The sequence below is a fragment of the Oncorhynchus masou genome, chromosome 5 (genome assembly GCF_036934945.1).
Source record: "Oncorhynchus masou masou isolate Uvic2021 chromosome 5, UVic_Omas_1.1, whole genome shotgun sequence".
In the NCBI taxonomy this organism is placed as follows: domain Eukaryota; kingdom Metazoa; phylum Chordata; class Actinopteri; order Salmoniformes; family Salmonidae; genus Oncorhynchus; species Oncorhynchus masou.
In genome coordinates, this window is record NC_088216.1 from 36,556,420 (window position 1) to 36,570,591 (window position 14,172).

Here is a 14,172-nt window from a genome sequence, read left to right on the forward strand (position 1 = left end):
ACTCTCTCCCACACACACACACTTTTTCCCCTCTCGCTCTCTCTTGCTCTCTCTCAGTAACTACAACTCTGTGAGGCACGTCCCCTCTCTGGTCTCCATCACCTCCTCTTTGGATGGCATTCACCTCCGCCCACCCTCCATGGAATCAGCACAGGTAACCCACACAGCTCTCTACACTTTCACAGCTCCCTTCTGAAGTGCTCAATGTCATCTCAATGCCGAAGCGTGACAGACCCAATATTATTTTGGCTGCTGAATTTTTCCAAATGCATCGATCATCGTCCCATTTCTGCACTTTTGCCCAGGGGGCTCAATTGGAAGTCATTTGAAATATTATGGCAGAGAGTGATGTGGGCGCTGGAAGATGTGAGCATGTGCGTCTGGGCAGGTGTGATGTAGTTGATGTTTGTGTGATGTTGTCGTTTGTATGTGTATGTTTTGTGTTTAAAAATAAAATGTTAAAATGTTCAGTCCACGGCATCATAGGTTGTCTGTTGCCCTTTCCTAACTTGACTACTGTTGAATATAAACTTTAACCTTTTTTGAAAACCCTAGTGAACAGTTTAAAAGAAAGACCTTGCTCTGTCTGGCCCCCTTCCTCTACCTGAGTTACTCATGTTAGACAGTACTCTCTACACTCCTGTTTCTTCAAACACAAATCATTCTCTCTATCCCTTCCCGCCCCCCTTCCGTGGGCAGTGCTGCTCACCCAGTCCGTTGGCCTGCTTTGAGGGCTGGGGGGGGGGCACGGCACGCTCTCTCAGCGAGGGCAGCTTGCCCACCTCCTCCATCCACTCTGGTGCCCACTGCACCCATGCCCGTTCTGCCAGCCGCGGACACCACCGTGGGAAAACTCAAGCCTTAATGACCCCCCTGTAATACCTCCCCATGGCGTAAACCCCCAAGTATGGCCCCCACATAACTGTGTGTAGTCTTCATCTTGTGTGTTTGTGTTTTGTCGTTTGGTGCATATATGTGTATGTTTTAACACTAGAAAGACCTGACCTCGTTGGACCCCTTCGTGCCACTGACACGTCTTTTGGACGTCAATGTTCTAAGTTGATTTAATATATGCTTATTGGAACAATTATAATTTTTCAGGTCTTATGTGACATTAGAATACACATTTTTGAGGATAACATTTTCATTTGTTTATGTTATTGTAGGCTATATGTAAAAATGGAAAACTACTAAAGACAGAATTTCAAGTGTAAAATAAATGTTTGTGGAGTGTAATGAAACAAGAAGCATGTACATTGGAACACAGTAACCACTTTTTTTTATAACGACAAAACAAATTTAAATACCCAAACCACCAAGACGTGCAGTCAAATTAAGAAAATATTAGTAGGGTTAACATCAGTATAAGCGCCAAGTGTGCTTGTGAATAGTGGAAATCAGCACAAAAGCAATGGTGGCATTATAATTGTCTCTGAAAGCAGTCAATTGTCAGTTATTGGATACATTATTTTTCGTCTTGCTCGTGCTTACAGTATGTTGTCCGTCTTCACGCAATGTCATCAGTTGAATCTCATTTAGTTGTTATTCCTTGTGCTAACAGTTGACACACATTTTTGTCAATTTCAGTTGCTTGCAACACTTCCCACAAACAAGTTGCTTGCAGCTGAAACGTTCATGTGCTGCTTGAACAACATATCTGCGTTGATAGCAGCCAAGTTAAACATGTTGTAGACCCCTGCAACAGGCCTGCAGGGAGTTCCTCCTTTCACTGAGTACAGCTGTTCCATCTGAGGTTAAACATCCACACCGACCTGTAGAGTAGAAAAGGTTTATTTTCCCAATGGTGACATTTCTCTCCTTGCCGACGTAAGGTTCCACAAGCATCATGCCCGATATGAATACTTTCCCAAATATGAAAAGCTGTTCAGCATTTACTTGGTGTCAACGTCAGCGGCTAACCAAAATTTGGACTGATATAGGGTACTGTTTTGAGATTAGAATTAGAATCGATTAATACAATAGAATAGCCATGCATTATTCGCTTCCCCTCGCTCATCAACTCACCCATTCTCCCCCATCATACTATGCTTCATTTATTTAATCTATTGTTATATGTGTTAAATTTAGTTTAGGTTCAGTTTTGAGGCAATAATCTGGGTGATTATCAACTGGGCGTGGCACTTCCAACTGTCTGGGGGCGGAGGGGAGCAGGCCCTACTGTCTGAGGGATAGCGGTGGAAAACCATTCAGAAAATGACATGCCATCCTAAGTGGTTGTAACACCAGTTCTGTTAGTGATATTGAGATTCTCACAATGACTGTTTTATAGATTTGTTAAAGAAAATGGCAGTACATTGTTTATTAGTTTTGAATCACTATGACGTTCTCTGCCTTTCTAGTACCCTATGTCTCTGTAATGGTGGGGTGGAAGTGTGTGTGAGACGTCTGTTTTTGTTGTGGAAAATGAATGCATCCGGTGTGTAAGTGTGAGTGAGAAAAACAGCTTTCACTATTTTACTTTCAGCCCATAATTGACCTGCTTCCCACTGGAAATGTAAAATTTGCAACTTGAAGTTATATACACAGCAAAAAAAAAATAAAGGGAACACTTAAACAACACAATGTAACTCCAAGTCAATCACACTTCCGTGAAATCAAACTGTCCACTTAGGAAGCAACACTGATTGACAATAAATTTCACATGCTGTTGTACAAATGGAATAGACAACAGGTGGAAATTATAGGCAATTAGCAAGACACCCCCAATAAAGGAGTGGTTCTGCAGGTGGGTACCACAGACCACTTCTCAGTTCCTATGCTTCCTAGCTGATGCTTTGGTCACTTTTGAATGCTGGCGGTGCTTTCAATCTAGTGGTAGCATGAGACGGAGTCTACAACCCACACAAGTGGCTCAGGTAGTGCAGCTCATCCAGGATGGCACATCAATGCGAGCTGTGGCAAGAAGGTTTGCTGTGTCTGTCAGCGTAGTGTCCAGAGCATGGAGGCGCTACCAGGAGACGGGCCAGTACATAACATGGAGGAGGCCGTAGGAGGGCAACAACCCAGCAGCAGGACCGCTACCTCTGCCTTTGTGCAAGGAGGAACACTGAACCCTGCAAAATGACCTCCAGCAGGCCACAAATGTGTCTGCTCAAACTGCTAGAAACACACTCCATGAGGGTGGTATGAGGGCCCAACGTCCATAGATGGGGGTTGTGCTTACAGCCCAACACCATGCAGGACGTTTGGCATTTGCCAGATAACACCAAGATTAGCAAATTCGCCACTGGTGCCCTGTGCTCTTCACAGATGAAAGCAGGTTCGCACGTGACAGACGTGACAGAGTCTGGAGACGCCGTGGAGAACGTTCTGCTGCCTGCAACATCCTCTAGCATGACCGGTTTGGAGGTGGGTCAGTCATGGTGTGGGGTGGCATTTCTTTGGGGGGCCGCACAGCCCTCCGTGTGCTCGCCAGAGGTAGCCCGACTGCCATTAGGTACCGAGATGAGATCCTCAGACCCCTTGTGAGACCATTTGCTGTTGCGGTTGGCCCTGGGTTCCTCCTAATGCAAGACAATGCTAGACCTCATGTGGCTGGAGTGTGTCTCAGCAGTTCCTGCAAGAGGAAGGCATTGATGCTATGGACTGGCCCGCCCGTTCCCCAGACCTGAATCCAATTGAGCACATCTGGGACATCATGTCTCGCTCCATCTACCAACTCCACGTTGCACCACAGACTGTCCAGGAGTTGGAGGATGCTTTAGTCCAGGTGCGGGAGGAGATCCCTCAGGAGACCATCCGCCACCTCATCAGGAGCATGCCCAGGCATTGTAGGGAGGTCATACAGGCACGTGGCGGCCACACACACTACTGAGCCTCATTTTGACTTGTTTTAAGGACATTACATCAAAGTTGGATCAGCCTGTAGTGTGGTTTTCCACTTTAATTTTGAGTGTGACTCCAAATCCACACCTCCATGGGTTGATAAATTTGATTTCCATTGATAATTTTTGTGATTTTGTTGTCAGCACATTCAACTATGTAAAGAAAAAAGTATTTCATAAGTATATTTCATTCATTCAGATCTCGGATGTGTTATTTTAGTGTTCCCTTTATTTTTTTGAGCAGTGTATAACCCAACTAGCCCCCACCGATGGCCCAAAAACTCCTAAAAGCCATTGCTCTCAATAACTCTTTAACCCATATAATAGAGCTGTGCTAATTATAGTAATTTTATATAGCTTTTTTTGTAATATAGAGGTCTGTGTAGTTCTGTTACTGTGCCTCTCGAACTCCCTCCAGTCCTTATCAGTGATCGGCTCGCTGCCCTTCACAGTACCCATCCTTATGTCAACATCCCGTTCTTCAGTGTTTGTTTCCTCTGCTCTGCATAGCCCAGCCTTACCTAGATACATTAACCTCTGATACATATTGTCATGTGGACTTTTGTTTCTAGGTCACATCAAACAAGCCACTGCTTGTTTTGTTTTTGCATGAGCTGTAGGCATACAGTGCATTCGGAAAGTTTTCAGACCCATTCTCTATTTCCACATTTTATGTTACAGCCTTATTCTGAAATGGATTAAATTAATAAAAATCTTCAATCTACACACAATACCCCAAAATGACGAAGCGGAAACAGATTTTTAGAATGTTTTGCAACTTTGTAAAAAACTAAACTGATACCTTATTTACTTAAGTGTTCAGAACCTTTGCTATGAGACTCAAAATTGAGTTTTGGTGCATCCTGTTTCCATTGATCATCCTTGATGTTTCTACAACTTGATTGGACATGATTTGGAAAAGCACACCTGCCTATATAAGGTCCCACAGTTGACAGTGCATGTCCGAGCAAAAACCAAGCCATGAGGTCAAAGAAATTGTCCGTAGAGCTCAGAAACGGGATTGTAAAAGCACAGATCTGGGGAAAGGTACTGAAACATGTCTGCATCATTGAAGGTCCCCAAGAACAGAGTGACCTCCATCATTCTTAAATGGAAGAAGTTTGGAACCACGAAGACTCTTCCTAGAGCTGGCCGCCCGGCAAAACTGAGCAATCGGGGGAGAAGGGCCTTTGTCAGGGAGGTGACCAAGAACCCAACGGTCACTCTGACAGATCTCCAGAGTTCCTCTCACCTTTACATAAGGCACCTTATGTAAATGTGATGGGAGAATCTTCCAGAAGGACAACCATCTCTGCAGCACTCTCTGCAGCACTCCTTTATGGTAGTAGCCAGGTGGAAGCCACTCCTTAGTCAAAGGACTAAACAAGATTCTCTGGTCTGATGAAACCAAGATTTAACTCTTTGGCCTGAATGCCAAGTGTCATGTCTGGAGGAAACCTGTCACCATCTACGGTGAAGCATGGTGGTGGCAGCATCATGCTGTGGCGATGTTTTTCAGCGGCAGGGACTGGGGGACTAGTCAGGATCAAGGGAAAGATGAACTAAGTACAGAGATCCTTGATAACTTGTTACAGAGTGGTCAGGACCTCAGACTGGGGCGAAGGTTCACCTTCCAACAGAACAACGGCGCTAAGCACACAGCCAAGACAACGCAGGAGTGGCTTTGGGACAAGTCTCTAAATGTCCTTGTATGACCCAGCCAGAGCCCGGACCAGATCAAACATCTCTGGATTGCCTCCCGGGTGGCGCAGTGGTTAAGGGCGCTGTACTGCAGCGCCAGCTGTGCCACCAGAGACCCTGGGTTCACGCCCAGGCTCTGTTGTAACCGGCCGCGACCGGGAGGTCCGTGGGGTGATGCACAATTGTCCTAGCGTCGTCCGGGTTAAGGAGGGTTTGGCCGGTAGGGATATCCTTGTCTCATCGCGCACCAGCGACTCCTGTGGCTGGCCGGGCGCAGTGCACAAGGTTGCCAGGTGCCTAATTTGCCAGAATTTTACGTAATTATGACGTAACATTGAAGGTTGTGCAATGTAAAAGGAATTATTTAGACTTATGGATGCCACCCGTTAGATAAAATACGGAATGGTTCCGTATTTCACTGAAATAATAAACACCTTGTTTTCGAGATGGTTTCCAGATTCGACTATTAATGACCTAAGGCTCGTATTTCTGTGTGTTATTATGTTATAATTAAGTCTGATTTGATAGAGCAGTCTGACTGAGCAGTGGTAGGCAGCAGCAGGCTCGTAAGCATTCATTCAAACAGCACTTTCGTGCGTTTTGCCAGCAGCTCGTTGCTGTGCTTCAAGCATTGCGCTGTTTGACTTCAAGCCTATCAATTCCCGAGATTAGGCTGGTGTAACCGATGTGAAATGGCTAGCTAGTTAGAGGGGTGCGCGCTAACGTCACTCACTGAGACTTGGAGTGGTTGTTCCCCTTGCTCTACATGGGTAACGCTGCTTCGAGGGTGGCTGTTGTCGATGTGTTCCTGGTTCGAGCCCAGGTAGGAGCGAGGAGTGGGACGGAAGGTATACTGTTACACTGGCAATACTAAAGTACATATAAGAACATCCAATAGTCAAAGGTTAATGTAATACAAATGGTATAGAGAGAAATAGTCCTATAACAACAACCTAAAACTTCTTACCTGGGATTATTGAAGACTCCTGTTAAAAGGAACCACCAGCTTTCATATGTTCTCATGTTCTGAGCAAGGAACTTAAATGTAAACTTTCTTACATGGCACATATTGCACTTTTACTTCTCCAACACTTTTGTTTTTGCATTATTTAAACCAAATTAAACATGTTTCATTATTTATTTTATTGATGTATTATATTTAAGTTAAAATTAGTGTTAATTCAGTATTGTTGTTATTGTCATTATTACAATTTTTTTTTAAGTTCAATCGACTGATTTAATCGGTATCGGCTTTTTTTTTGGTCCTCCAATAATCGATATCACTGTTGAAAAAGCATAATCGGTCAACCTCTAATATTGGTACATTGAGTTGGCAGTGGCACAATCTGAAGTTGTTGGTGTTAATTTCAGGAGGTGAGCGGGTCATGGTCGGGACATACCGGGTCGGGCACAGAGAACGGCACGGCCATGCCTCCTCCTCACAACTCCTACACACAGCACGGAGAGAGGGCCCGCGCCTTGTCCACATCTGGAAAGGTAGCAAACACACACACACACAAACACACAAAGAGACTCGCGCGCGCGCACACACAAGCTGACACATGCGCACGCTCACACACCCACACAGAGAATTGCACACACACAAGCTGAGACACACATACAGACACACACTCGCACCTCCATAGAATGCTTATCAGTTTGTACTTTGATATGTGGTCAATGATTAAAGCAAATAAGCACCGGTGCAGTGCTTTCCTCCATTTGTGTATCATTGACAAACCAACCTGACTTTTGGTAATCCATTTATACTTAATTGATTGTAGGATAACTTAAGACATATTTCCACACGGAAGTGATGACAACACCTTGCATTACCTAGGCATTATTCCAGGGTAAATAGCTGTAACTAATTGTCGTCTAACAAGCATGCGTGTGTTGTCAGTAACAGTTATTACCTTTGTTAATTTTGTTTTTCAAAATTAAGTCAGGGTTGCCCAAAGCTTAAGTCAGGGTTGCCCAACCCTCTTCCTGGAGATCTACTGTCCTGTAGGTTTTCAGTCCAACCCTAATTTAGCATATCTGATTCAGTGTTGTTGACCCACAGAATGGTAGATCTCCAGGAAGAGGGTTGGACAGCCCAGCCCCATGCATGATTGCATGTACCAGTATTTACTAGGGTGTAATTCTTTGCCTCTGCTGCCACTGTCAGCTGAACACTAAGAGGTTGAGGAGGGATTCTCTTCCATTGTACACATTCCCTTTTTTTCTTAAACAATGATCTTCCTCCCTCTCATAGCCCCAGAGTGCCCGGGAGCAGCTGGCCCTGGCCCTCGGCGGAGGGCTCAACTCGGAGGCCCCCCGCACCAGCCACGACTCCCTCCACTGCTCCAGCGGCTACAGCACGCAGACCACCACGCCCTCCTGCTCCGAGGACACCATCCCCTCCCACGGTTAGTAGTGACCACTGCTTACCATCACCACCAAACCCCTGGCACCCTATGGTCTACCTAGTGCGCTACTTTTGACAAGACCCTACTTATCCCCCTGTGGTCACACGGGAATGGTGGGTTCTCTGTCTGCATGTCCCTCTGTCTACTTGTCTGCCTGTGTTCCGTACCAGTCAAAAGTTTGTACACACCTACTCATTCAAGGGTTTTTCTTTATTTTTACTATGTTCTACATTGTAGAATCATATTTATGGCATCAAAACTATTAAATAACACATATGAAATCATGTAGTAAACAAAAAAGTGTTAAACAAGTCTAAATGTATTTAATTTGAGATTCTTCAAAGTAGCCACCCTTTGTCTTGATGACAGCTTTGCACAGTCTCACCTGGAATGCATTTCAATTAACAGGTGTACCTTATTTTTGGAATTTCTTTCCTTAATGCATTTGAGCCAATCAGTTGTGTTGTGACAAGGTAGGGGTGGTACACAGAAGGTAGCCTTATTTGGCAAGAAAAGCTCAAGTACGCAAAGAGAAACAACTGTCCATCATTACTTTAGGACATGAAGGTCAGTCAATGCGGTACATTTCAAAAAATGTCTTCATGTGCAGCAGCAAAAACCATCAAGCGCTATGATGAAACTGGCTCTCATGAGGACCGCCACAGGAAAGGAAGACCCAGAGGTTTAGAGTTAACTGCACCTCAGAAATTGGAGCCCAAATAAATGCTTCAGAGTTCAAGTAACAGACACATCTCAACATCAACTGTTCAGAGGGGACTGCGTAAATCAAGACTTCATGGTCGAATTACTGCAAAGAAACCACTACTAAAGGACACCGATATGAAGAAGAGACTTGCTTGGTCCAAGAAACACGAGCGATGGACGTTAGAATGGTGGAAATCTTTCGTCTGATTAACCAAATTTGATTTTTTGTTCTAACTTCTGTATCTTTGTGAGAAGCAGAGTCGGTGAACAGATTCCTACCGTTGAAGCATGGAGGATGGAGGAGGTGGTGGTGACACTGGCTGTGTTCGAATACCCATACTAACAGGATAAAGTTAATATGCCAAAAGTTCCCGGATGTCGTACTACATTCACCAAAATACGAAGTATGCACGCAGTGGATTCTATTGCCGTACTTTTAGGGCCCATAATGCAATTCATCGGGAAATGGGCGTGGCTTCACAACATTTTCAGATTTGCAGAGAATATGCAGCCGAAGTCCAAGAGCGGATACAAATTAATTGCTTTAAAACGAGTTAGGGATAGGTGGGACGCAAATGTCTCAATTTGCCAATTGCCAGGGAAAATGCAGAGCGCCAGATTCAAATGAAATACTATAAAATTCAAACGTTCATTAAAATCACACGTGTAAGATACTCAATTCAAGCTACACTCGTTGTGAAACCAGCCAACATGTCAGATTTAAAAAATGCTTTTCCCCCGAAAGCATAAGAAGCTATTATCTGATAGCCTGCACCATCTGCACCAGCAGTAAACAAAGGGGTTAGCATATTTCAACCCTGCAGGCGCTACACAAAAAAATAAAATAAAATGAAATAAAATATAAAACATGCATTACCTATGCCTTCTTTTGTTGGCACTCCAATATGTCCCATAAACATCACAATTGGTCCTTTTGTTCGATTAATTCCGTCCATATATATCCAAAATGTCCATTTATAAAGCACGTTTGAGCCAGAAAAAACAGCTTACAAAAAACATAAAGTCACTACAAAATATTTCAAAAGTTGCCTATAAACTTTGCCAAAATATTTCAAACTACTTTTGTAATACAAAATTGGGTATTTTCAAATTGTAGACGGGTCTTTCTGTGTTCAAATTTATTTATATAGCCCTTCGTACGTCAGCTGATATCTCAAAGTGCTGTACAGAAACCCAGCCTTAAAACCCCAAACAGCAAGCAATGCAGGTGTAGAAGCACGGTGGCTAGGAAAAACTTCCTTGAAAGGCCAAAACCTAGAAAGAAACCTAGAGAGGAACCAGGCTATGTGGGGTGGCTGTGCCGGGTAGAGATTATAACAGAACATGGCCAAGATGTTCAAATGTTCATAGATGACCAGGATGGTCAAATAATAATAATCACAGGCAGAACAGTTGAAACTGGAGCAACAGCATGGCCAGGTGGACTGGGGACAGCAAGGAGTCATCATTTGCCTGCTACATAAGTTCTGTTATAGTCACGGACATGATTCAAACAGTTTGAGACTTCAGTGTTTTCTATTCAAATCCATGAATAATATGCATATCTTATATTCTTGGCATGAGTAGCAGGAAGTTGAAATTGGGCACGCTATTTATCCAAAAGTGAAAATTCTACTCCCTAGCTCCAAGAGTTTTATATGACAAATGTTGAGAACATGTTGAGCCATTGTAATGACTTTTCAAATGATTTACGCTACACGTTATGTTGGCTGACAATGTGTTGGCTATGCTATCCTTATGAACCGCATAGAATATCATTACAACATAGGTACTACCGGTATGTTAGCTAGCTACCTCGTTAGTTGGCTACTAATACATTGAACTTGGCAGTATATTAACTATACACTATCTAACTACCCAATGTTTATTGACTTGATTATTCACGTCATTCATGTCTAAGATGTATAGTTGTTGTGCGTTCTCAATGGACATAAATTTGCTCTGGCTATATACTCCGATTTCAAAGCACTCTCGTCTGAGTGCCAGAGCGCAAAATAACTGAGGAATTTACGAACGCTCAACACCTGTTTTTAATTTGGCCGGTGTCATGAAAACAGCCTAATCAGCTCTGCTATGGCAAGTAAAATGTTCAGTGAGGTGTTTTCTCATTTGTGTCTGGAAGTAGCTAGCCAGTTAGCGTGTGTGCTTTACTGCATTTCTGTTGTGATGGTCAGCACCCCCGTTGTGATGGTCAGAACTGTCGGATCAACCCTACACCTTGGCCAGTGTGCGCTCTGAGAGGGGAAACGTTCAGAATTTACAAATAGACAATCTGACAATGCTCAATTTAAGAACTCCCAGAGCACACTCTGGCACTCCAGATTGTATTTACGAACACAAAAATGTTTAGCTAGTAATTTGTTGTGCTTGCAAGAGGTTGTATAGCAACATAATCAACTTCCGGTAGAGTATGCTCAACTGAAAGGACACCGATCGTTTACAGTATACTAAAATGAACTAATAGTATGTAGTATACAGTATGATAGTATGGGTATTCGAACACAGCTACTGTCTGTGATTTATTTAGAATTCAAGGCACACTTAACCAGCATGGCCACCACAGAATTCTGCAGCGATACGCCATCCTACCTGGTTTGTGCTTAGTCCCACAATCATTTGTTTTTCTACAGGACAGTTACCCAAAACACACCTCCAGGCTGTGTAAGGGCTATTTTACCAAGAAGGATGGAGTGCTGCATCAGATGACCTGGCCTCCACAATCACCTGATCTCAACCCAATTGAGATGGTTTGGGATGAGTTGGACTGCAGAGTGATGGAAAAGCAGTCAACACGTGCTCAGCATATGTGGGAACTTCTTCAAGACTGCTGGAAAAGCATTCCTCATGAAGCCGGTTAAGGGAATTCCTCAAATAGATTTTGATTTGTTTAACACTTTTTGGATTACTACATGATTCCATATGTGTAATTTTATAGTTTTGATGTCTTTATTCTACAAAGTAAAAACCCTTGAATGATTAGGTGTGTCCAAACTTTTGACTGGTACTGTATGTCTGTCTGTCTCTCTCTGGCTCAGCCAGATCTGTTTTTCAGTCGGTTTCTGTCTGGGATCTTATAATGCATTTGTGTCGTATTGTTTGTCTGTGTACGTGTCATGATTGAAGTATTGTCTCAATTTGTACTCTTCGGTTTCTTCGGTTTCCTACCTGCCTTATCTGTGTGTCTGTCTGCACATGTGTCTGTGATCGTTTTGCAGTCTGTCGCATGCAAGACTGCCACTTCTGTCATTTCACAACCAAAACAGAAGCGTGTCTTCACTGTTGTCTAATCTATGTGCCTGTTTCAACAGCATTATTACAGCATCAGCCTGTGCAAGTAGCCTCTGGTAGTATTATGCGCTTTTGTCTGCGGTGCTACCTAGTGATGGGAGAAAATATTGATAGTTATATATCGCAATATTATTTTTGGATGATATTACATGTTCTACATTTGTTTGCTAGGTAGCGTTAGCTAGCGCCAGTCGGCTAGACCTGTACCAAATCTCTGGTGTTTTTCATCCTGTAGCTTGGCCTCAGTATTATTTTCATGACTGATCAAAACGAATTGTCTCATCTGCTCTCTGTCTCTCTGCAGCAGACAGTGTGCAATATCTTTGGAACAAAACAGTGCAGTATTGAATCGCAATAGATATAGAATTTTGAGAATAGTAATACATATTGTAACCGCACCTACAGTGCATTCAGAACGTAATTCAGATCCCTTGACTTTTGACTTTTTGTTACGTTATAGATTCAATTTAAATGTATTTTGCTCATCAATCTAGACACTACCCCACAATGACAAAACAAAAACAGGTTTTTAGAAATGTTTTTACTCAGTACTTTGTTGAAGCACCTTTGGCAGCGATTACATCCTCGAGTCTTCTTGGGTATGACGCTACAAGGTTGACACACCTGAATTTGGGGACTTTCTCCCATTCTTCTCTGCAGATCCCCTGAAGCTCTGTCAGGTTGGATGGGGAGGGTTGCTGCACAGCTATTTTCAGGTCAATCCAGAGATGTTAGATCGGGTTCAATTCCGGGTTCTGGCTGGGCCACACAAGGACATTTGAGAGACTTGTCCTGAAGCCACTCCTGCGTTGTTTTGGATGTGTGCTTAGGGTTGTTGCCCTGTTGGAAGGTGAACCTTCGCCCTAGTTTGATGTCCTGAGCAGGTTTTTATCAAGGATCTCTCTGTACTTTGCTCCATTCATCTTTTCCTCGATCCTGACTAGTCTCCCAGTCCCTGCCGCTGAAAAACATCCCCACAGCATGATGATGCCACCACTGTGCTTCACTGTAGGGATGGTGCCAGTTTCCTCCAGACGTGACGCAAAGCGTTAAATCTTGGTTTCATCAGACCGGAGAGTCTTTAAGTGCCTTTTGGCTCACACCAAGCCGGCTGTCATGTGCCTAATACTGAGGAGTATAGAAGACCTTCAATGCTGCAGACATTTTTTTAGTACCCTTCCCCAGATCTGTGCCTCGACACAATCCTGTCTCGAAGATCTACGGAGAATTCATTCAACCTCATGGCTTGTTTTTTTTCTCTGACATGCACTCATGCACTGTCAACTGTTGGACCTTACATAGGTCCTTGCAAGGATGGTGAATGGAAACAGGATGCACCTGAGCTCAATTTTGAGTCTCATAGCAAAGGGTCTGAATACTTGGTACTTTTTCTGTTTTTTATTTTTAATACATTTGCAAAGCTGCCTCTTTATGGTAGGTTTCTTGTCCATTACTGTTTAGATTTGTCCCTCTGTTCCTTACAAGTGAAATGGCAAGATCATCCACAGTGATTTAGTGTGAGTTGTCATCACATCAAATGACCTTTTGCTAGTGAAAGAAGAGCGTTAGCACATTTGGTGTGTGTGTGACATGTGAAAGAGAGACAAAACCTTTGCTTAAGAGGATGAGCGGAGTTCTTATGTGAGTGATTGGGCGTATGCACGTGTTTGCTTATGTGGTACTGCCCGGAAATTGTGTTAGTGTGTTTACCATTATCGCCTGGTAACAGGTCATCGCTCTGTGGTGACTCACCCTTTATCATATATACACCCCCTCTGCCCCCTAATTTCTTCCTCTTAAGAATTTTTTTCTTCCTTTAAAAAAAAAAACTTCCAGTCACAAACTGGCCAGTGATTCAAAGCCCTATGTCAGAAGGTGATCACTAAATAGAGAACCGTGTGCAATTTGGGATGCAGACATCATTTGGTTATTAATGTTTGGGGCAAATCTGGACTCATTGAGTTTCTGTGGTTCTCTAATACATTTTACATGTCTGACTCCACCGAATATTTCTAGTCTTCAATGCAGTCTCACATACTTTAGTGTAGAAGAGTTTTGTGCAACAATGTCCTTGGTTTATAACGGAATGCATCAGGTCAGATTTTCCACCCCAGTCCAAAGCGTCTGCTTTCTTTCCATGTTATTTTCCAATTAGGAAATAAATGCATTGTGTGTTCCTCCACTCTAAGTAACCACAGGTT

The 14,172-nt window shown here is 43.3% G+C and overlaps 1 protein-coding gene across 2 annotated transcripts in view; it reads left to right on the forward strand.

The window, feature by feature from the left end:
- mtss1 (MTSS I-BAR domain containing 1) overlaps positions 1–14,172 on the forward strand; it is a 115,169-nt gene that overhangs the window by 97,153 nt on the left and 3,844 nt on the right. For both annotated transcript variants that reach the window (XM_064965464.1, XM_064965465.1), the window contains 3 exons: positions 58–154; positions 6,918–7,043; positions 7,804–7,957. In XM_064965464.1, the coding sequence (XP_064821536.1) occupies positions 58–154; positions 6,918–7,043; positions 7,804–7,957 (377 nt within the window). The remainder of the gene's footprint in view (positions 1–57; positions 155–6,917; positions 7,044–7,803; positions 7,958–14,172) is intronic.